The 23,281-nt window shown below is 52.6% G+C and overlaps 1 protein-coding gene across 2 annotated transcripts; it reads left to right on the top strand.

Moving 5' to 3' along the window:
- Nucleotides 1–60: 60 nt before the first annotated feature.
- Nucleotides 61–23,281, top strand: Cad (carbamoyl-phosphate synthetase 2, aspartate transcarbamylase, and dihydroorotase). 2 transcript variants are annotated; one of them, XM_034514074.2, is made up of 45 exons: nucleotides 61–412; nucleotides 621–760; nucleotides 3,098–3,227; nucleotides 3,607–3,749; nucleotides 3,911–4,052; nucleotides 4,385–4,556; nucleotides 4,732–4,917; nucleotides 5,058–5,170; nucleotides 5,418–5,563; nucleotides 5,814–5,945; nucleotides 6,083–6,316; nucleotides 6,423–6,644; nucleotides 6,777–6,965; nucleotides 7,238–7,362; nucleotides 7,502–7,632; nucleotides 10,932–11,044; nucleotides 11,210–11,454; nucleotides 11,642–11,888; nucleotides 12,421–12,519; nucleotides 12,679–12,903; nucleotides 12,990–13,172; nucleotides 13,362–13,580; nucleotides 13,854–14,021; nucleotides 14,655–14,837; nucleotides 14,929–15,033; nucleotides 15,772–16,011; nucleotides 16,249–16,330; nucleotides 16,520–16,686; nucleotides 16,781–16,945; nucleotides 17,110–17,241; nucleotides 17,460–17,661; nucleotides 17,965–18,155; nucleotides 18,241–18,381; nucleotides 18,632–18,733; nucleotides 19,139–19,235; nucleotides 19,551–19,601; nucleotides 19,866–19,910; nucleotides 20,010–20,179; nucleotides 20,272–20,346; nucleotides 20,784–20,996; nucleotides 21,187–21,312; nucleotides 21,454–21,609; nucleotides 21,698–21,799; nucleotides 22,696–22,790; nucleotides 22,901–23,281. In XM_034514074.2, exons 1-45 carry the CDS (start codon nucleotides 94–96, stop codon nucleotides 23,001–23,003), a joined length of 6,966 nt encoding a protein of 2,321 aa, XP_034369965.2. In that variant the 5' UTR covers nucleotides 61–93; the 3' UTR covers nucleotides 23,004–23,281. The 2 variants fall into 2 exon arrangements, with proteins under 2 accessions (XP_034369965.2, XP_034369964.2); XM_034514073.2 differs by lacking the exon at nucleotides 19,551–19,601.

Raw genomic sequence — 23,281 nt, 5'->3', positions numbered from 1 at the left:
ACTGCCCTACCTGCGCGCGTTTCCAGCTTGACAGGCTGGTGTGGGAGGGTCGGGTTTCTCAAGTCTTCAGGGCTGCTGCTGTGGAACCACCCCATGGTCCCGCCCCTTACGTGCCCGGCCCCGCCCCTCACGCTGCCGGCTGCCTGCGCCGTCGCAGTAGTGCTTCAGTTCACTACGCTTAAGGCTCCAGCCTGCCGCTCCCGCCTGCTCGCCAGCGCCCCGCGCAGCGAGCCACGTGGACCAACTCCGGCGCGCGGTGTTCGCTTGGTTCCAGTGGGGCTCGCCGCGCCTCCCGCGTCTCGGTGCTCACCCTGTCTCAGCTCCGACCCGATGGCGGCCCTGGTGTTGGAGGACGGGTCGGTGCTGCAGGGCCGGCCCTTTGGGGCCGCTGTGTCGACTGCTGGGGAAGTGGGTAAGCAAGCCCGGGCGGGCTGCCGACCCACTCTGCTTAACCTGTCCACCCCGCTTGCACACTCCTCTCCCCGAGTCGATACCTCCGGCCCCAGCTCCCTTTCACCACTCACACCCGGAGCAGTCATCTCCTCCGGGAATTGCTGCGCTCGCTCGGGGCAGTGTTCCGATGGGTGCCCTTGCCAGAACTTAGCCCTGCCTTTCTTCAGTGTTTCAGACCGGCATGGTCGGCTACCCAGAGGCCCTCACTGACCCTTCCTACAAAGCTCAGATCCTAGTGCTAACATACCCTCTCATCGGCAACTACGGCATTCCCTCAGATGAAGAGGACGAGTTCGGCCTGAGCAAGGTAGTCACACCCAGTGCTTTCTCTACATCCCTTCTCAGATCAGAAGTTAACGGTGAAGTGACGACACTGACACTCTGCTAGACATCCTGGAGATAACATCTATACACACCAAGGCGACCATAGTTACAGGGTTTTTAAGTACCTTGAAAGGCAGAGAGCTGAAGACCTCAGGAGTATTCCGTCTGAGAGTCTGTGTGAAAGCATGGTCCAAGGAAAATGGCAGAGGGTTTATGGGAGCAGTTCTCAAAATTGCAAGGAGTGCAATTCCTAGTTATTTCATAAGGTCCAGCAAAGGATTTTTTTTTTGTTGTTGTTTTTAAAGTAGTAGAGTCATAGGGGTTAACAATCCTTTAGGTCCTTAACCTTACTAATTCTGCTACCCTTTAATACAGTGGCTAGCCCAGTGCTCACTGTTAAATCATATGGAAATTACTTTTGCTGCTACTGTTGTAAATCGCAATGTAAATGCCCGATATTTCCCATGGTCTTAGGCAACCCCTGTAAAAGGTGGTTGACCCCAAAGGGGTTGCAACCCACAGGTTGAGAAACTGGATACTAGCAGGGTCATATACCCCTTCTAAGGCCAGTTGTCTGTTTCTCTACATACCAGTGACATTGGTCACCATCTGGACTCCTTACTTGGCCTTGTTTCATTTTCCACTTCTCAACAGTGTTTACCTCTAGATAAACTCAAATTTCCTCATATAGTGAGCTTCCCCGCCCTCATTCTGTGAAATCTGGAAACTGTATTGCCTCTGAGAGTTAAGTGCTAATATCAACACAACCATTAAGATAGTAGAAGCCTAGATGCAATATTCCACAAAACTTGCTTAAGCCCTGATTCCAGGCTTACAGAGAGGTCTCACTATGTAACCTTGGTTGGCCTGAACTCTCCAATCTCAAGTTGTGATATTAGTTCATGTACCCAGCAGATCCTTTTTTTTCTTGAGACAGGGTTTCTCTGTGTATCCCTGGCTGACCTGGGACTTACTCAGTATCGAGGCTGGCCTCAAACTCAGAGATCCGACTGCCTTTGTCTCCTGAGTGATGGATGAGGGCACACTAATTCCTAGAAAGGATTCCTCATCATAAACCTTTGAATAGCTGCATTTTAGTTTACAAGGCAGTATCTCCCACCCCCACCCCCACCCCTAAGACAGGGTTTCTCTGTCTAGCCTTAGCTGCCTGAAGCTCATTCTGTAGACCAGGCTGGCCTCACTGGCTTTGCTCAGAGGTCCATCTGCCTCTCAAGCGCTGGGATTAAAGGCATGCGCTATCACCCGGCTACAAGGCGGCAGTATCTTATGAATTTGGTTAATATGCAAGTTGTCAAACCATTGAGACCCCTGACAGAAGCAGGGTGAATGAGACCTCCCACAGCCCAATGCATTTGCTTTGCCTGAACTTGTGTACATGGATCACTCCACGTGGGGAGGGCCAGCCAAAACACCCTGCAGATCCCGGAGGGCTGCAGCTTAGATAGACCTTCAAACTCAGAAGCCTCCTGCCTCAGCTTTCCGTTGTGCTGGGATTGCAGGTGAGGCATGGACACTTTTTTATTCTTTTTAGGCCATTGTCTCTGTGTGTAGCCCACACTGGCTTCGGGTTTATAGGCACTGTGTGTGTGTGTGTGCGTGCGTGTTGTTTTTTCAGTGTAGTCCTGGCTGTCTTGGAACTTTCTCTAGACCAGGCTAGTCTCCAATTCAGAGTTCCAGTTAAAGGTCTGCAGCACCACCATGCCCCACTGGCTTGATTTATTTTAATGTTCTGGGCGGATATCTTATTACTTTGTTTTTATCACACCTATATAATTATTACCGTGTTTCTTTATATTACCGTGCTAGAGTTTCTGACTCCCTGAGGGGAAGGTTCGCACTATGAAGACAAGGGACCTTACCCTTGCTCACTGCCTTTCCCGACATCCATTACAAGGTCTGCACCTCGTGAGCACTCAGTAAATGCTTGAGGGTTTAGTCTGTGTTGTGTGCAAGAACATATTCCAGACATTGTAAATAGCAGTGAAGTGGAAAAAGGTTCCTTCTTAGAAGGAAGCTAACTTGCAGTGGATACGTAGACATGGGGGTGTTCGAAGAGAGGATTTGTGAGCTAGATTTTGGACAAGGGAAAGCACCATTTTCTGTTCTCTTGGACACACTGGACCCATATTCAGTGTTTCTTATGGGACAATGCAAAGTCAAAGGACTGTCTGCAGAGCAGGGAGAGCTTGGGACTTTGTAGGAATTACACTCTGTCCTTTGTGGCCAGACAGTGAAGGGACATGCCTTTGAGAGCTAGCTGTCACTGAGCTAATTCCTCACGGTCTCTTTCCTTCTATAGTGGTTTGAATCTTCGGAGATCCATGTGGCGGGACTGGTAGTGGGAGAATGCTGTCCCACGCCCAGCCACTGGAGCGCCACATGCACCCTGCATGAGTGGCTGCAACAGCGTGGCATCCCTGGCCTGCAAGGTACGAGAGCAAGCACTGGGGCATCTGGGTAAAGTGCAGTGTACCTACACGGAAAGACACAGGAAGGTTTCTGAGGTCTGTTAATTTTGCATAGTCTGCTTTTTTTTTTCTTGGTTTGGGATTTTCAAGACAGAGTATTACATAACCCAGGCTGACCTCAAACTCACTGTGTAGCCAAGGACGATCTCCTGCAGTTTCCCACATGCCTGGGCTACAGATGCCCGCCATGAGGATCTTCTCATCAGGGTGGTCCAGAATTTTGATACCCGTAGAACAGTTGTATTTGACTCAGGGCTGAGGGTGGGCAGTGTTCCTGGACATCTGCCCTCACTGATGACTGAGTTCGGGACCGTCATCTGAGGCTGTGCTGTTTTGACAGGAGTGGACACTCGAGAGCTGACTAAGAAGTTGCGGGAACAAGGATCTCTCTTGGGGAAACTGGTCCAGAAAGGGACAGAGCCTTCAGCCCTGCCATTTGTGGACCCAAATGCCCGGCCCTTGGCACCAGAGGTTTCTATTAAGGTACAGAGGAAGCAAATAGGACATGTTTGCAGGCAGAAGACCAGTGGTTACTTTTCTGACCACAACTGGGGCAAACTCAAGGACTTCAAAGATGGGGTTTGGTGTGGGCATGTGTTAAGCTTGCTGACCACAGCTGCCAACTGTTGCTGTTTGCTCCTCAGACTCCACGGGTATTCAATGCAGGGGGTACCCCTCGGATCTTTGCTCTAGACTGTGGCCTCAAGTATAATCAGATCCGATGTCTCTGCCAACTTGGGGCTGAGGTTACTGTGGTACCCTGGAACCATGAATTAGACAGCCAGAGTGAGTATCTGGACCTGTGCAGATGAGCGGCTTGGGTTTGAGTGGAAGAGCCATCCCTCAGAACAACTGATAAAAGTCAGGATGGGTGCAGGAAGGCAGGCGGAGTTCAGGGATTTCACTTCTGTGGTCCGGGGTGGATGTGTGCTTTTATTTGACAAATTTAACTATTGTAGTGGTGGGTGCAGGTATGTGCCATGGCATGGCGGCTTTAAGGGGTCTCTCCTGCCATGGCTCTGTGGTTGAACAAAGGCCTCCAGGCTTCATAGGTGGTGCCTTGTTTCTGCTGAGCGTCCCATCAGCCCTTAGGTGTCAACCTTTTCTGCCCATTTCAGAGTATGATGGTCTCTTCCTAAGTAATGGACCTGGTGATCCTGCCTCTTACCCCGGTGTGGTGTCCACACTGACTCGAGTCTTATCTGAGCCTAATCCTCGACCTGTGTTTGGAATCTGCCTCGGACATCAGCTGTTGGCTTTAGCCATTGGGGCCAAAACTTACAAGATGAGGTGGGCTTGTGGGAGCAGACGGAGCCCACACTTAGCAGTGTCTGGAGAGCTGGGGGTTACTGATGTGGAAACAGTCATCGAGCTATTGGGAGCCATGAGATCGAAAAGAGCTGAGTTTCAGGTAGTGGGGGAGAGGTTGGCAAGAGGGGTTGTGACTCTGAGTCCCATTCTCCAGATACGGAAACCGAGGCCACAACCAGCCCTGTTTACTTGTGGGCACTGGGCGCTGCTTTCTGACGTCCCAGAATCACGGGTTTGCGGTGGATGCAGATTCGCTGCCAGCAGGCTGGGCTCCTCTGTTTACCAATGCCAATGACTGTTCGAACGAAGGCATTGTACACGACAGTCTGCCCTTTTTCAGGTGAACAGGAGGGTTTTGGGGGGTGACAAGGGGCCATGGAGGTGGGAAAACAAGGTACAGCAGTGGCCCTCAGTCCTCTCTGAGGTCACTGTAGCCCTGGCAGTGATATCAAAGTTTGGGTCGTTCAATCTCTTCAATAGTGTCCAGTTTCACCCAGAGCACCGGGCCGGCCCTTCAGATATGGAACTGCTCTTCGATGTGTTTCTAGAAACTGTGAGAGAGGCTGCAGCTGGGCAGGCTGGGGGCCAGACAGGTAAGCCCTTTGTAGAACCAGGTTGTGGACCCAAGAGCAGGGCCAGCTCCAGGATGAGTCTAGGAGGGACATACTTGAAAAGCTAGCTGTGTGAGGGAAGAAGAGAGACAGTGAACTGTGGGCAAGGTGTTCCATTTCTGTATAAAGGAACTCCAGAGTTAGGGGATCTGGAAGTGAGGGTCTAATGCGGATGTGACCTCTGGCGTTCGCTCACTCTGATACTCCATGACTTTGATTGTGTCTGCAGTAAGAGAACGCTTGGCTCAGCGCCTTTGTCCCCCTGAGCTTCCCATTCCTGGTTCTGGGCTCCCGCCACCACGAAAGGTTCTGATCCTAGGCTCAGGGGGCCTCTCCATTGGCCAAGCTGGAGAATTTGACTACTCAGGCTCTCAGGTAAGAGGTATGGCCTCCCATCAGGATGTGCCACCTGTTGAGTCTGGAGGAGGAAGAAGAGGAAGAGGAGGAGGAAGAGGGAGGCATAAATACTGTTTGAAGAGAGGACATGGATCAGGTCTGGGGACAAATAAATGTTAAGGTCGGGAAGAAGAGATGTCACTAAGGACTAAAGAGTATACGGAGGGGAAGAAGTGCCTCAGTCCTGTCTTCTGTAGAAGAGGCTCATCAGCCATCTTTGCCCTTTTAGGCAATTAAAGCCCTAAAGGAGGAGAACATCCAGACATTACTGATCAACCCCAACATTGCCACAGTGCAGACCTCTCAAGGGCTGGCAGACAAGGTCTATTTCCTTCCCATAACACCTCACTACGTCACGCAGGTACAGCTCTGATTCCGATAAGGATAGCCTGAGGAGGGGACTCTCAATGGGCAAGGGGGTTCGCTGGTCACTCTGGGCTCTTAAGCTGCTTTGATTTACTTTCCTCTAATGCCTGCGGCTCCTACCTCCTGCCTCAGGTGATCCGTAATGAACGCCCAGATGGTGTGTTACTGACTTTCGGGGGTCAAACAGCCCTGAACTGCGGTGTGGAGCTGACCAAAGCTGGGGTACTGGCTCGGTATGGTGTCCGGGTCTTGGGTACACCTGTGGAGACCATTGAATTGACTGAGGACAGGCGAGCCTTCGCTGCCAGGATGGCTGAGATTGGAGAGCATGTTGCCCCCAGTGAAGCAGCAAATTCTCTTGAACAGGTTTGTTAAGTGTTTGGGTAGAAGTGGGGTGATGTCGTTTCCTCTGAACCTTATTTCTTTTGGTTCCAGAAATGACTTGTTGGTTCATGTCTCCCATTCACTGCAGGCTCAGGCAGCTGCTGAGCGACTAGGCTACCCTGTGCTGGTGCGAGCAGCCTTTGCCCTGGGTGGTCTTGGTTCTGGCTTTGCTTCCACTAAAGAGGAACTCTCAGCTCTTGTGGCTCCAGCTTTTGCCCATACCAGCCAGGTGCTGATAGACAAGTCTCTGAAGGGCTGGAAGGAGATTGAGTATGAGGTGGTGAGAGACGCCTACGGCAACTGTGTAACGGTGAGTGTCGAGGCACCGGGGCTGCACATTCTGAACTTTTGGAAAAGCAGAGATCCCTCTTCAGACATGGCAGAGCCTAGGGATGTTGCCTCCTGGCCCTTCTGACCCCTTTGTTGGTGACCCCGTTTGTAGGTATGTAACATGGAGAACTTAGACCCGCTGGGCATTCATACGGGGGAGTCCATAGTGGTGGCTCCAAGCCAGACTCTGAATGACAGAGAGTACCAGCTTCTTCGACGGACAGCTATCAAGGTCACCCAGCACCTGGGGATTGTTGGGGAGTGCAATGTGCAGTATGCCCTGAACCCGGAGTCTGAGCAGGTGAGGCTATGAGGCTGATACTGCGGCCTTCACACCTTGGTCTTTGGGCCTCAAGGTTAAGAGGTTTCTTGGCCCTGCTCACCCTAGAGTGAAGCCAGGATTGTCGTGGTTAGGGTTGCAGGTCTTTTCTCTCCATCCCTAGTAGGGGCCCAATCATTTCTCTCTCTCTGGTTTCTTTTTTTTTTTTTTTTTTTTTTTTTTTTTTTTTTTTTTTGCTGCTCTTTTCTAGGCCAGGTATCAGTGACTTAGTCTCTCTGTTCTCCTATTTGCAGTATTACATCATTGAAGTAAATGCCAGGCTCTCCCGAAGCTCTGCCCTGGCCAGTAAGGCCACAGGCTATCCACTAGCCTATGTGGCAGCCAAGCTAGCATTGGGCATTCCCCTGCCAGAGCTCAGGTATAACTTGGGGGAAGTCCTGGTGTTAAGGGGAGGGGAAAATTGAAATTATTCATAAGACATGATCTATGGGAGGGACTGGAAGCTCACCCTGTATATTCTTCTCTGTCTTTTTGGCACCCAACTCACTGATGCTCAGAAACTCTGTTACGGGAGGAACAGCAGCCTTTGAACCCAGCTTGGACTATTGCGTGGTAAAGATTCCTCGCTGGGACCTCAGCAAGTTCCTGCGTGTCAGTACAAAGATTGGAAGCTGCATGAAGAGTGTTGGTGAGTTTCCTACTCCCGTGGGTCCTGCTAGAACCAAGAGACCAGTAGTTCTCAGCTCTCCCAATGCACGATCCTTTAACACAGATCATCAGGCTGGGCGTGGTAGTACATGCCAGCTCATCCTATAATTCCAACGCTCGGAAGGCCGAGGCAGGTAGATCTGTCAATTTGAGACCAGCCTGGTCTGTAGAACAAGTTGCTGGGTGGCCAAGACTACTTAGAGAAACACTGTCTTGAAAAGCAGGTTTTTTTTGTGTGTGTGTGTGTGTGTGTGTGTGTGTGTGTGTGTGTGTGTGAAAGAGAGAGAGAGAGAGAGAGAGAGAGAGAGAATAGAGCTTTCTCAGAGTTAATGGGTACATTTCAAGTTAAATAGTTATCCTCATTAGGAGAAGGGGTCAAAAGTCATTTGGAAGCCTGTGTTAGCATATAGTCCCTGGGATCAGATTATTTGATCTTTCTTATTTAACAAACAAGTAAATGGAGGGGCCACAGGAGGAAGGAGACCTGGCTGAGGGCTCACAAAGGAGTAGGGAGCTCAAAACAAAAGTCAGATCTTGCTGGTTGTGAACACATCGCTCACGTCTTCCTTGACACACTTCATCCTCGTGGTGTCTTGCTTCCAGCCGCATCGTTAGATTGATAAATCCCAGTGACATTTTATTTACTGTTTAAATATTTACAGGGGAAGAGTTACTACTGCTGCTTCCCTGTGAATCTTTAATTCTTAGTTTGTTAGTATGCTGTTTGTGTGCACAGTCTATGTGAGGGTGGGGCGTGCATGCCACAGTGCAGATGTGGGAGTTGGGACAATTAGTCAGTTCTTTCTAGCTTTATGTGAGTTTCAGGAACTGAACTCTGGTCACCAGGCAAGCTCCTTACAGTGAGGGGAAGTCAGCATGGTGCTAGCCATTCCTCGCCCGTCTCCTCCTCTGGCAACAACTTGGTATCTACAAGTGGAATTTTGTTTTAACACAGAGTTAAGGTCAGACCAAGATAGCAACAGTTACCTAACAGAGCTTTAGTACCTGGAGGCTTAGACAGGAGTGTGAGTCCAAGGCCAGTCTGGACTATGGAGTAAATTCTATGCTAGCCTAAACTGTAATGCAAGACACTGTCTCAAAAAAAGAACAAAAACCCCAGCAGACTGTTTAGAATATTGTGTGACACCACTACCGTGTAGTGGTGAAGCAAGCTGGAGTCCAGCTGTGTGCTATGCAGTGTTTCTGTGGTTGCCTCATCTGAGAGAAGCATGCGCTAGTTCAGGTGCCACCAGCGGATTTGGAGGAGCATGTCACCATGCACCCGGCTTCCATGTAGAGCACAAGTGGCTTTTAAACAAGTAAATCTGAGCTCAGATATTGTTTCAGAATTTTTAGAAGTCCTCCAAGACTGCCAAGATGTTCCTTCTGGAGATGAGTTTCTGTTATATGAAAATTATAATAAACATGGGAACGGAGCCATAATTAAATTGTGGCTAAAATAAGTGGATTGGAAACAGGATAATCAAAGATTGATTCCCAGCTGAGTCTCTGAAATGTCTCTTACTCCTCCCAGTCTTCTTGAAATACCATCTTCTCCCTGTAAACTTTTATAACTTTGTGTATTTTGATTCTGTCTTTTTGAGACAGGCTCTAGCTGTGTCACCAGCTATCCACTTTATAAGTGATATATATGATGTTCACTGTGTAGCCATACACTGTCCCCAAAGTCTTACAGTCTTCCTGCTTCAAGCTCTTGATCTTTTTTTTTTTTTTTCCCTAGATAAGATGTTACTATATAGCCATAGCCAGCCTGGAAACTTGCTGTGTATAGACTAGTCTGGCCTTCAACTTACAGTGATCCTCCTGCCTCTGTCTCTTAAGTTCTGAGATTACAGGCATGAGCCACCACACTCAGCTTCAAGGTACTATGATTAGCAAAACTCATGTAAAATGAAGTTCCCACTTAGTGGAGGTTGGTTTCACTTTACACTGTTTATCTAGGGCAGCCGCATCTGTGATGGGGTTGGTACTTAACAAGGGCTACAGTTACCCATTGCCTGCACTTCTGGGAATCTTTTCTAAGCCGTAATCTAAAACAACAAATACTACAGCCTCACTTACCACCATCAACACTTAAAAGCTAAATGTCCTTTAGTCATTCCACTGTTAAATTACAGTAAATCAGGAATGACATCGTGCTTATGCGGTTGTACAGCCGTGTGGGGAGGGGCTTCTGCCACACCTGGCTTTAGTGTGGGTGTCAGAGCTTGAACTCATGTTCTAGGCAATACATCACTGACTATCTCCTTAGCACCTCAAATCTGCATGCATTCATTCATTCATTCATTCATTCATTCATTCATTTTGAGGCAGGGTCTTTCTACATAGTATTGGCTGTTCTGGAACTTGTTATGTAGGCCAAGCTGGCTTCAAACTCCATAGAGATCCAATTGCCGCCGCCTCTCAAGTGCTGAGACTAAAGGCGCACACGTCCTATTAGGCTTTCAAAACTTTTTTTTTTTTAAATGCAGTTAGCAGCCGGGTGGTAGTGGTAGCTCAGGCCTATAATCCCAGCTCTTGGGAGGCAGAGGCAGGCAGATGTCTTGAGTTCAAGGCCAGCCTGGTCTATAGTGAGTTCTAGGACAAGCAAGGCTACATAAAGAAACTGTGTCCTGGGGGAAGAGGGAGAGAGAGAAGGGCGGATGGATGTTAATCTCAAGAGTGGGATCATTTTCCCATCATCCAGACTTTAATGTTCTAGGATGAAACATTCCAGATGGTACCATCGTGATGTGAATAAATCAAGCCATATAGCTGGACAGTCATCAGTAGTTTGGGTTGCTGCTGTTAACTAACGAGTTCTAGTATCTACAGGCCCATTTATGCATGCCTGTTCTATATTCACTCAGCACAGGCTGTGCTTGTCTGGAAATGGTAGGAAAAGACATTACGTTTAGGTTTCTTTCTCTTTCTTCCCTTTTCCTTCCTTCCTTCCTTTCTTTTTTTTTTTTTTTTTTTTTTTTTTTTTGGGGGGGGGGTACTCTCGAAACAGGAATTTTCTGTAACAAGCCCCTAGCTGTCCTGGAGCTCACTTTGTAGACCAGTCTGGCCTCAAACTCATAGAGATCCGCCTGCCTCTGCCTCCCAAGTGCTGGGATTCAAGGCATCCACCACCATTCCCAGCTTGCTTTTAGGTTTCTTAATGGTGAAGCATCATAAGACCACCACCATGTGCCTTGAGAACCTACCATGAGTGTGTTGGGTATCCGCACGTCCACCCACCCCTCCACTCTCAGCCCCTCCATCCTGTTCTTCCAGGCGAAGTCATGGGCATTGGGCGTTCCTTTGAGGAGGCCTTCCAGAAGGCCCTGCGCATGGTAGATGAGAATTGTGTGGGCTTCGACCACACAGTGAAGCCAGTCAGCGATGTGGTAAGCACCCCGACTTGGGTCCTGCTCCAGGCCACCCCTCGGCTGGAGCTCACTGACAGCAATGGAGCAGTGATCACATGATTTGCTCTTTCTCCCGTCCCTGCCTGTATTTTTTTCCACCCCTGCACTGCCCTGCCTCCAGCCATTCGCGGTCTTCCCCAACAGGAGCTGGAGACACCGACAGATAAGCGCATCTTTGTGGTGGCTGCTGCTCTGTGGGCTGGCTACTCCGTGGAGCGTCTCTACGAGCTCACCCGCATCGACTGCTGGTTTCTGCACCGGATGAAGCGCATTGTGACCCACGCCCAGTTGCTGGAGCAACACCGTGGACAGCCTTTACCCCAAGACCTGTTGCACCAGGCCAAGTGCCTTGGCTTCTCAGACAAGCAAATTGCCCTCGCAGTCCTGAGGTCAGAGATGGTGGTGAGGGCCTCGGGCCAAGACATGTGGGGAGGGAACTTTTGCCTCAGGAGCCATTGGAGGGGAACCTTGGAAGTTCCTATCTTTGTTTGCCCATAGGACGTTTCCTTGCTAACCCTGCCCTAGCACTTGCTTATCAGTCAGTCTATACTCTGTTCCCACTTTCTGTTCCTTTAGCACAGAGCTGGCTGTTCGGAAGCTGCGTCAGGAACTGGGGATCTGCCCAGCAGTGAAACAGATCGACACAGTTGCAGCTGAGTGGCCGGCCCAGACAAATTACCTGTACCTGACATACTGGGGCAATACCCATGACCTCGACTTTCGGACCCCTCACGTCCTGGTCCTGGGCTCTGGCGTCTACCGGATTGGCTCTAGCGTTGAGTTTGACTGGTGTGCTGTGGGTTGCATCCAGCAGCTCCGGAAGGTCAGAGGCCCTCTTCTCTCCTAGTTTTCCTGTTCTCAGTGGTGGTTGCCTGTCCCCCCACACAAGGTCCTGGATCTTCCTGTTCATTAGAAATTAATATTAATATAAGTCCTATAAGAAAAACAACCTTCTATTGTAGCTTTTGGGTTAGGAAGCTTCCATCAGGTATCTTGTTACCTCTCTCTGCCTGAATCTCATCCTAACATGTTGTCTACCTGTCTACCTGTGTCTAGCTGTTTCATGGGAAGTTGGCAGGCTGTATTGGGTGCTTTGGCTTAGTTCTCTATGTGCTTCCTCTTTTTTTTTTTTTTTTTTTTAAGTTTATGTATTAAGTGTTCTATCTATATGTACTCTGGCGTGCCAGAGGAAGGTATCAGATTCCCATTACAGATGGTTATGAGCCACCATGTAGTTGCTGGGAATTGAACTCAGGACCTCTGGAAGAGCAGTCAGTGCTCTTAACCACTGAGCCGTCTCTCCAGCCCCTGTGTGCTTCTTCTTAATCCCTAATTTATTCCACCCCCTATGGCAGATGGGTTATAAGACCATCATGGTGAACTACAACCCAGAGACAGTCAGCACCGACTATGATATGTGCGACCGACTATACTTTGATGAGATCTCTTTTGAGGTGAGAGGGATAAGGTTTCCCAAGGTGCTTAGGGAATGAGTGGGATAGGCTGGGCAGCCCGGATTCCTTGGTACTTGGTGTGGGGGGGTGAAGAAAGCACTGAGCGAGACAGCTTCCTTGAGCCTTTTGGTTGTCTTTGGTTTCTTTCCTATACTCCAGGTGGTGATGGACATCTATGAGTTAGAGAACCCCGACGGTGTGATCCTGTCCATGGGTGGGCAATTGCCCAACAACATGGCCATGGCTTTGCATCGGCAGCAATGTCGAGTTTTGGGCACTTCCCCTGAAGCCATCGACTCAGCCGAGAACCGGTTCAAGTTCTCCCGGCTCCTAGATACCATTGGTATCAGCCAGCCTCAGTGGCGAGAGCTCAGTGACCTCGAGGTAGGCTGAGGCCTGGCAGGAAGCCGGGGGCTGGGTGGTGTTTGTGAGTGAGTGTGACCAGCCCCACTGAACTTCTGTCTCTGCAGTCTGCCCGGCAGTTCTGCCAGACTGTTGGGTACCCCTGTGTAGTGCGCCCCTCCTACGTACTTAGCGGTGCTGCCATGAACGTGGCGTACACTGATGGGGACCTGGAGCGTTTCCTCAGCAGTGCGGCCGCTGTCTCTAAGGAGCACCCTGTGGTCATCTCCAAGTTCATTCAGGAAGCCAAGGTGAGGGTCTCCCCCCCCCCCCCCCCCCCCGCCAGCCCCAGAGGAGGCTGTGCACTCGCTGGGTCATAGGCACAGTGGCCCAGGAAGGATGGGTGGTATCCAACAACCCTGTTTCACAAAGGGAGCTTCTTAGGGGAGGAGGAGAAAGTCGTCCCGTTCTACAGTCTCGCTGCCTGTGTCTGCTTCCAGGAGATTGATGTGGACGCTGTGGCCTGTGACGGCATCGTGTCGGCCATCGCCATCTCTGAGCACGTAGAGAATGCAGGTGTGCATTCAGGTGATGCCACACTGGTGACCCCCCCACAAGACATCACCCCTAAAACTCTGGAGCGGATCAAAGCCATTGTGCATGCTGTGGGCCAGGAGCTACAGGTTACAGGGCCCTTCAACCTGCAGCTCATTGCCAAGGTAATAAGTCGGCAGGAAGAGACAAAAGCCTACAGTTCCTCCATGTTGCACTGTCTCTTACCCTCACCCATGTAGGCAGCAAAGCTGGGTAAGGGGTCATTTCTAGAGCCCACTGCAGTGTTGGGGCGGTAACAGTCATCCAGCTGATTACTCACTGAATGGAGAGAGAAAGAGAGAGAGAGAGAGAGAGAGAGAGGCAAAGAGCCCAGGTCAGTAGAGCGGTGTCAGCACATCTGGGCTTCACAAGGCCTGACCTGAAGTTCCTTCCCCTAGGATGACCAGCTGAAGGTTATTGAATGCAACGTGCGTGTATCTCGCTCCTTCCCCTTCGTGTCCAAGACACTGGGTGTTGACCTCGTAGCCTTAGCCACAAGGATCATCATGGGGGAGAAAGTAGAGTCCGTGGGGCTCATGACCGGCTCTGGAGTCGTGGGAGTAAAGGTGAATTGGGGGATGGGGCCCTTGAGCCTGGTGTACAGATCCCCTAATTGCTATAACAAGCTCAGGTCAAAAACTAGATGGTTCTGTAAAATGTGGGACACCTGGTTGCTTTATTTAGTTTATTATTTTTTGAGCTACTGAGACTTGAACCCAGGGTCTCAGGCATGCGAGGCAAGCGCTCTGCCACTGAGCTAAGGGAGAGAGCTCAATGAACAGATGAATTCTCACCCACACACACAAGGCATTATTGCCCAACCATAGGATAATACAGTGGTCGTCATCTCTTAAGAGTTTACCCTGTAGGAGGCAAAAGAAGTTTGGTTCAGAAATAGCTCGTTATGGAACAGTGTGTGATACACCTACATAACCGAGTTATACACCAAATGTACAAGGAGTTTGGAGATGGGCGGTGTTGTTTCCAAGAGTATGTTTTGGGAGACGCGGTGGTACTGGAACTGAGTCACAAGAATAGTAAGGCGGTTGGATTTGCTCCTTGGGGCTGGGTCCGGGGCTGGAAAACAGCCAGGGTGGAGGCAGTGTGGAAGCTGGAGGGCCAGCCCTTCAGTGTGGATGTGATGGGGACAGAGCCCTCTCTTCCCCGTCGCCTGAATTCTGTCCTGCTGCTTCCCCCAGGTACCTCAGTTCTCCTTCTCACGCTTGGCCGGTGCTGACGTGGTACTGGGTGTAGAGATGACCAGTACTGGGGAGGTGGCCGGCTTTGGAGAGAGCCGCTGTGAAGCCTACCTCAAAGCCATGCTCAGCACTGGCTTTAAGATCCCGAAGAAGAACATCCTGCTGACCATCGGCAGCTACAAGGTACCAGGGCCACCGGGAAGGAAAGGCCACATGCACGGTACATGGCTTCGGCTATCTAGGCTTGGGCTCACTTGCCTCTGCTTGGTTTTAGAACAAAAGTGAGCTGCTCCCAACCGTGCGGTTGCTGGAGAGCCTGGGCTACAGCCTCTATGCCAGCTTGGGCACAGCAGACTTCTACACTGAGCACGGGGTCAAGGTATGTAGTCACTCGCCACTGTCTCCCTTTCCCTTTGCTCCAAGGTAGGCAAGCAGGGTGTGTTTCTCGAAGGCTCTTCTGCACTGTTAACGTTCTTGTGTTTTGTTTATTTTCTTTCCAAGTCTTGTGCACATGTACGTGTGTATGAATTTGTCCTGCTGTTAGTGACCTAACTCCATTCACACAGGAGAAACGATTTTTCAGTTGTCGGTAGCAGACAGAGGCAGCCCCTCGACCCATGCCCACAGACTCTCATTCTCACTGCGGGCTAGATCCATTCAGATAGGCCTGCCCAACTGTCTTGTCAGGGTTTCTAGTCCTGCACAAACACCATGACCAAGAGGCAAGTTGGGGAGGAAAGGGTTAATTCAGCTTACACCTCCACACTGCGGTTCATCACCAAAGGAAATCAGGACTGGAACCCAGGCAGGTCAGGAAGCAGGAGCTGATGCAGAGGCCAAGGAGGGATGTGACTTACTGGCTTGCTTCCCCTGGCTTGCTCAACTTGCTTTCTTATAGACCCCAGGACTACTAGCCCAGGGATGCCACCACCCACAATGGGCCCTCCCCCCTTGATCACTAATTGAGAAAATGCTGAATCTCATGGAGGCATTTTCTCAAGGGAGGCTCCTTTTTCTGTGATAACTCGAGCTTGTGTCAAGTTGGCACACAAAAGCAGCCAGTACACCGGCATTTTCTGGGGTGAGGTTGGTCTTGACCTTAGTTCTGGGCTGGCAGGTAACAGCTGTGGACTGGCACTTTGAAGAGGCTGTGGATGGTGAGTGCCCACCACAACGGAGCATCTTGGATCAGCTGGCTGAGAATCACTTTGAGCTAGTGATTAACCTGTCGATGCGTGGGGCTGGGGGTCGGCGTCTTTCCTCCTTTGTTACCAAGGGCTACCGTACCCGGCGTCTGGCTGCTGATTTCTCTGTGCCTCTCATCATTGACATCAAGTGCACCAAACTCTTTGTGGAGGTAACACAGCCCTGGGTGCTGAGGTGATAGGTGTTGTGATGGGGGAAGAGAAAGTATGTTCTGGGAGATGGGAGATGGCGCCATGAAAAGGCTATGTTCATGGTAAAGCTTTGTGGCTCCAGAGTCAGCAAGATGGATGGAGAAAAGGTGCGGGTTTTGGAGAAATGGGTCCTAACTTAGCTCCCAGGGCCACCCACCCTTCCCTTAAATCTGTTCTGATTCGCTTTCCACTTGCAGGCCCTAGGCCAGATCGGCCCAGCCCCTCCTTTGAAAGTACACGTTGACTGCATGACCTCCCAGAAGCTAGTGCGCCTGCCTGGTGAGTAAGGCTTTGGGGTGGTAATGACAGCCACAGGACTGTCTGCCTTGATTTACATACAGACTGTGCAGGCCCTAGGATCTCTCTTGGTGTGAGCTTCCTCTGTCCACGGTGCTTTTGATTGGGAACTTGTATTAGTGGCTGTGAATCTTTTCCCACGCCAACTCTGATCTTGCCCCCACCTTCTAGGATTGATTGATGTCCATGTGCACCTTCGGGAACCGGGTGGGACACACAAAGAGGACTTTGCCTCAGGCACAGCCGCAGCCTTGGCTGGGGGCATCACCATGGTCTGTGCTATGCCTAATACCCGGCCCCCCATCACTGATGCTCCTGCTCTGGCCCTTGCCCAGAAGGTAAGCCACTAGACCCCAGGCTACTGGTACCTAGCTGACATCCGTGGGCATGGACGCCGGCAAACCTTACCTTGTGTGTATGGATCCTGTTTAGCTGGCAGAGGCTGGCGCCCGCTGTGACTTTGCCCTGTTCCTTGGAGCTTCATCTGAAAACGCAGGGACTCTGGGTGCTGTGGCCGGATCTGCAGCAGGCCTGAAGCTCTACCTCAATGAGACCTTCTCTGAGCTACAGCTGGACAGTGTAGCCCAGTGGATGGAGGTAAGCAATGTGTCACCACATGCCGTCTCTTGGCTTGAGGCCTCATCTACATGGGCTGCCAACAGAAAGGATTCAGGGGTTTCCAAGGGCCCTGGACTCTAATGAGTGCAGCGGATCAGATCGAAGGCTCCTCAGTTTCTCTCACCAATTACTTCTGCCCCCAGCATTTTGAAACCTGGCCTTCCCACCTCCCCATTGTGGCCCATGCAGAGCGGCAGAGTGTCGCTGCGGTCCTCATGGTGGCTCAGCTGACCCAGCGTCCAGTGCACATATGTCATGTGGCTCGGAAGGAAGAGGTGAGAGTGCATCAGAGATCCTGGTACCCCTGTCACTTTCCCAGAAAGACCAAAGGTCACCACAAGTCCTTGGAGGCAGGAGGGGTGGGAGAGCCCAAGCCAGCACCCTTGGCACATTCGGCCCTCACTGTTCTGAGAAAGATTGCCAAGCATAGAGACTTGGAAAGACAGGGCATGCCATGTCAGGGCCTCCTGTGATTGTCCTCCTCTCTCCTCAGATCCTGCTGATTAAAACTGCAAAGGCACAGGGGCTGCCAGTGACATGTGAGGTTGCACCTCACCACCTGTTCCTAAACCGGGAAGACCTGGAGCGCCTGGGACCTGGGAAAGGAGAGGTCCGCCCTGAGCTTGGGTCCCGAGAGGATATGGAAGCCCTGTGGGAGAATATGGCAGTCATCGACTGTTTTGCCTCAGACCACGGTGAGAGGACCCAGCACGCATCTTCCACCTCAGCACGCTTGCGCCCCAACTCAAGCTGTAGGGCAGCTCTAGGAAGAAAGTGGCAGCCAGGCCCAGACTCTGGGGTCCTTAAGTCCTTAAGGGTTTGACAAATGCTGGTCAAAAGAAGGAAATGGGAGGCTATGTGTGCAGGGGCTGAGCCCCAGAGGGTGGCCGGAACAACATGGCCAAGGGAGTTGGTAGTGAGGACCGTGGCATTGCTCCAAGTGTAGCCTTGGGATGAGGTGGCCAAGCCACCCAAAGTGATAGCTGTTTTTCTCACAGCTCCCCACACCTTGGAGGAGAAGTGTGGGCCCAAGCCTCCACCTGGCTTCCCGGGGCTAGAGACCATGTTGCCACTGCTGCTGACAGCGGTGAGTGAAGGCCGTCTCAGTCTGGATGACCTGCTACAGCGATTGCACCATAACCCTCGGCGGATCTTCCACCTGCCTCTTCAGGAGGACACCTATGTAGAGGTGACAGGTTGAGGGCCTGGAGTTGGGGAGAGTTCCACCCTCAAAGCTGTACTCTGTGTGACCTTACCCTTGACCATTCGGACAGGTGGATCTGGAGCACGAGTGGACGATTCCCAGCCACATGCCCTTCTCTAAGGCCCACTGGACCCCATTTGAAGGACAGAAGGTGAAGGGCACCGTGCGCCGTGTAGTCTTGCGAGGGGAGGTCGCCTACATTGATGGACAGGTGTGTGTGTGGTCCCCAGTTGGTCTCAGAAGTGACCTCTTAAGCAGCTTCATTTGACTCCCTGCCCAATACAGACCCATTGCCCTGTGTCCCAGGTAACGTTTTTTTGTTTGTTTGGTTGTTTTTTTTTTTTGTTGTTTTGTTTTTTTGTTTTTTTTTGTTTTTTGTTTTTTGTTTTTGCTGGTGTCTGCTTCTCTAAGAGTCTCTGTGAACTCCCTGCTCCCTCACGGTCTTTGCCTTCCGTGTGCAGGTGCTGGTACCCCCGGGCTATGGACAAGATGTTCGGAAGTGGCCTCAAGGGGTTGTTCCCCAGCCTCCTCCTCCAACTCCTGCCACCACCGAAATAACCACGGTAACTACCCTGCCCCTGGGCTGGATCTGGCCCCCAGCCCAGGGGTGTGCCCTAAGGCTGGGCTAGCAATTTCACTGGTGGGAAGTGCTATACTTGCTAGTTGAAGTCACACTACCTGCCTCCCTCCCTGTCCACTGCTGAGGGGACTTAGTTTTCAGTGTAGGAAGCCAGCTCTGGTAATCACAAGCCTGGTGTTAATGTGTCTACCCAGGCCTTGCTAGATTGCACATACCTCCAACAAGCAGGTGTGCTTGCCAGCCGTTGACAGCATGTTGGGAGGCTGCGGCGGTGCAGAGGTGGTGTGCGGTGAACTCTATGCGGGGGCCCACTGGCTTTTCCTGAGGGACTATGTGTGGCCAACACAGGTCAGTAACTTCTCAACATGCTGGGCCATATCCTTTGCAGACGCCTGAAAGACCACGCCGAGTCATCCCAGGCCTCCCTGATGGTCGCTTCCACTTGCCACCCCGAATCCACCGGGCCTCTGACCCAGGTCTGCCAGGTAAGAGAGGTCCCTGTGGCACAGAATGCAGGCTCTTTCCTACTGACTTGTGTAGGGATAGATGGTTCCACATAGCCTGTTCATAGAGGGATGGGATCTGTTCTGCATAGTGTCCATAATGGGCCAGGGATGGGGGCCCAGTTACCCAGGAACTGATTCAGGCTCTTCTCAAGACTCCATTATCCCCTTTCCTGCCACACTCCTACCCTTGCTCTTAGTCTGATCCACTGTACCCTACTCTGACTAAAGTAGTTCCTACAGCAGGAAGTAGCATCCTCCAGCGTCTTCTCATGGGCCTTTTTTCTGTGTGGGCAGCTATGTACCTCCGCCCAGGAGCTGGGATCTCATGGGGCAGCCGAGCATGGGGTAAATCCCGCTTGCTGTTGGTGTGAACTTGGCCATTCCTCTGCCTCAAATTCCTTATGCCAGCTGGGAAGGCCCTGGGAGGGTACAGCGCAGCACCACAGGGAGTCCTGGGTCCCTCCCCGTAGCTGCTGCATCCTTCCTGCCTCCCCTAACCTGCTGTAGCACCTGTGATTTGAGGTGGCTTTAACACAAGCACTGGAAGCAGAAGTCATTGTGATTTGGACCCCCACACCATAACCACCTCTGTCCTATTGTCATTTGCAGCTGAGGAACCCAAAGAGAAGCCACCCAGGAAGGTAGCGGAGCCAGGTGAGCTCACACTGATGCACTTTTACCTGGGGGCCTCTGTAGTCTGATCCAAGCAGGGGATCCCTCTAACCAGACTCTTCTGCTCCACCCTCGCTGCAGAGCTGATGGGAACCCCTGATGGCCCCTGCTACCCTGCACCACCAGTACCTAGACAGGCATCACCCCAGAACCTAGGGGCTTCTGGCCTGCTGCACCCTCAGATGTCACCCCTACTGCACTCCCTAGTGGGCCAGCACATCCTGTCTGTCAAGCAGTTCACTAAGGATCAGGTACCAGGGGGACACAGGGCGTTGACAGCGGAGCTTGAGGGTTTGGAGTGTGGGTGGCAGCACCTGCAGGACTAACTTGAGACCCTTCATAGATGTCTCATCTGTTCAACGTGGCGCACACACTGCGGATGATGGTGCAGAAAGAGCGGAGCCTAGACATCCTGAAGGTAGGTCAGGACTGTGGGGTCCAGCCCTCGATTCCCTATGGCTCCTGTCGGGAGGGCTGCACAGTGGGCAGTGGGGCTGCCTGGTGCTGCCTCTGGTCCCTTCATGTAGGTATGTGTGCAGACTGCACTGTTAGCAGGTCTCTGCTCTAGAAGGTCCTTTTCATCTGGACCAGCACCCTCCTAGTGGTGACCCTACATATGGGGTCATCTGATCTGCGTTGCGTTAGTCACAGGAGACAGCCGTTGACATTTGCTCTCCTGGGTCATCACACAGTCACGGCTTTAGCTCTGAGTCACGGTAGTGTGGAAATGTCTGGTGGTGGCAGGTCTCAGGGGAGGTTCTCAGCATCCTCTGGTGTAAGTGGGAGTCGAGCACTGCCCTGTGCACATTCCCAAGGCACACATGCACACACCCCTCCCACTGGTCCTTTCCCCAGGGGAAGGTCATGGCCTCCATGTTCTACGAGGTGAGCACCCGCACCAGTAGCTCCTTCGCAGCCGCGATGGCCCGGCTCGGGGGCGCTGTCCTCAGCTTCTCGGAAGCCACGTCCTCTGTCCAGAAGGGCGAGTCCCTTGCCGACTCAGTGCAGACTATGAGTTGCTATGCAGACGTCGTCGTGCTCCGACACCCTCAGCCTGGAGCTGTGGAGGTGAGGCCAGCCTGTCCCCTCAGACGGGGTGGCCGAGGCTGAACCCAAGAACATAAAGTCCCTTCCTGCCCACACACGAGTCTTAAGTTGGCCTAGATGGGTGAAGGAACCCAGGAGATGCAGGGTGGGGCAGGGAGAGCCTTCCAAGCTGCAGAAGGCAGGGTTCTCCCACTGCTTCCTGTCTTCACAGCTGGCAGCCAAGCACTGCCGCAGACCAGTGATCAATGCTGGGGATGGAGTGGGGGAGCACCCCACTCAGGCCCTGCTGGACATCTTCACCATTCGAGAAGAGCTGGGGACTGTCAATGGCATGACGGTGAGGGTGGGGAGGACTGGAGTGGGGGGCAGGCTGTGCTGTGTCCAGGAGGCCTGGGCACTGGCTAGTCCTGAGGCCCCAGCCTTTGAAATGGCAGGGGGATGTTTGTGAGCCCACCTGATGACTGGCCGCCTCCTTTAGATCACTATGGTAGGTGACCTGAAGCATGGACGCACAGTACACTCCCTGGCCTGTCTGCTCACCCAGTACCGTGTGAGCCTACGCTACGTGGCACCTCCCAGCCTGCGCATGCCACCTAGCGTACGGGACTTTGTAGCCTCCCGAGGCACCAAGCAGGTGAGATCCTGGTAGCTCAGCCCACACCAGAGGGCCAGGATTGGGTGGTGAGAGCTCTGCAGGGCATTCACTGGGGCTCCCTCCCCAGGAGGAGTTTGAGAGCATCGAGGAGGCGCTGCCAGACACGGACGTGCTCTACATGACACGGATCCAGAAAGAACGATTTGGCTCTGTCCAGGAATATGAAGCTGTGAGTACAAGGCCTGGGGCTAGACCACAGGACATCCATGTGAGAGGGTGGGCAGGGGCACGGGCTGGGCCTAGACCGCAGGACATCCATGTGAGAGGGTGGGCAGGGGCTCGGGCTGGGGCTAGACCTCAGGACATCCATGTGAGAGGGTGGGCAGGGGCACGGGCAGGGGCTCGGGGCTGGAGCTGGGGCTAGACCGCAGGACATCCATGTGAGAGGGTGGGCAGGGGCACGGGCTGGGGCTAGACCTCAGGACATCCATGTGAGAGGGTGGGCAGGGGCACGGGCAGGGGCTCGGGCTGGGGCTAGACCTCAGGACATCCATGTGAGAGGGTGGGCAGGGGCGTGGGCTGGGGCTAGACCTCAGGACATCCATGTGAGAGGGTGGGCAGGGGCACGGGCTGGGGCTAGACCTCAGGACATCCATGTGAGAGGGTGGGCAGGGGCGTGGGCTGGGGCTAGACCACAGGACATCCATGTGAGAGGGTGGGCAGGGGCGTGGGCTGGGGCTAGACCTCAGGACATCCATGTGAGAGGGTGGGCAGGGGCACGGGCTGGGGCTAGACCTCAGGACATCCATGTGAGAGGGTGGGCAGGGGCACGGGCTGGGGCTAGACCACAGGACATCCATGTGAGAGGGTGGGCAGGGGCGTGGGCTGGGGCTAGACCACAGGACATCCATGTGAGAGGGTGGGCAGGGGCGTGGGCTGGGGCTAGACCTCAGGACATCCATGTGAGAGGGTGGGCAGGGGCGTGGGCTGGGGCTAGACCACAGGACATCCATGTGAGAGGGTGGGCAGGGGCTCAGGCCATGTGTGAGTGTGCAGCGCCCTGGTTGTGTTCTCTGTGGCCATCTCTGTCCTGAGTCTCTAATGGAGTCCCTACCTACCTTACAGTGCTTCGGGCAGTTCATCCTCACTCCCCACATTATGACCCGAGCCAAGAAGAAGATGGTGGTGATGCACCCAATGCCCCGTGTCAATGAGATAAGGTGATGTGGCCTCTTTGTCCTAGGATACCCTTGGGCTGGCTGTGGGGTGGGGCCTTCGCCTGAACCGCCTCTCCAGGAGCTGGGTGGTCATGCTTTTGCTTCTCTTACAGTGTGGAGGTGGACTCGGACCCCCGAGCGGCCTATTTCCGCCAAGCTGAGAACGGCATGTACATCCGAATGGCTCTGCTTGCCACCGTGCTAGGCCGGTTCTAGGACCCAGCCTCCTCTCTCCTCTCTTCAGGCCCAGCTGCTGGGCAAGGAATCCCGATGCCCCCCACGGGGGCAGCACGCTTAGCAGACACCCTGGAGATACAGACAGCCCAAGCACATATCTGTACAAACTGGGACCATGCGTTAGGCTCCGGACTAGAATACTTTCTGACTTGGGGGTGCAGTCTCAGATACTGGGGACCCCTCACCTCATCTCCGTTCTTACACCTCAAATCTGTACAGTTACTTTTATACTGACTGTAATAAAAAGCCAAACAGTT

Source organism: Arvicanthis niloticus, chromosome 11 (genome assembly GCF_011762505.2).
Source record: "Arvicanthis niloticus isolate mArvNil1 chromosome 11, mArvNil1.pat.X, whole genome shotgun sequence".
Taxonomy (NCBI): Eukaryota; Metazoa; Chordata; class Mammalia; order Rodentia; family Muridae; genus Arvicanthis; species Arvicanthis niloticus.
Note: the sequence above shows the minus strand (reverse complement) of the source record. Positions and strands in the feature narration are given on the sequence as shown.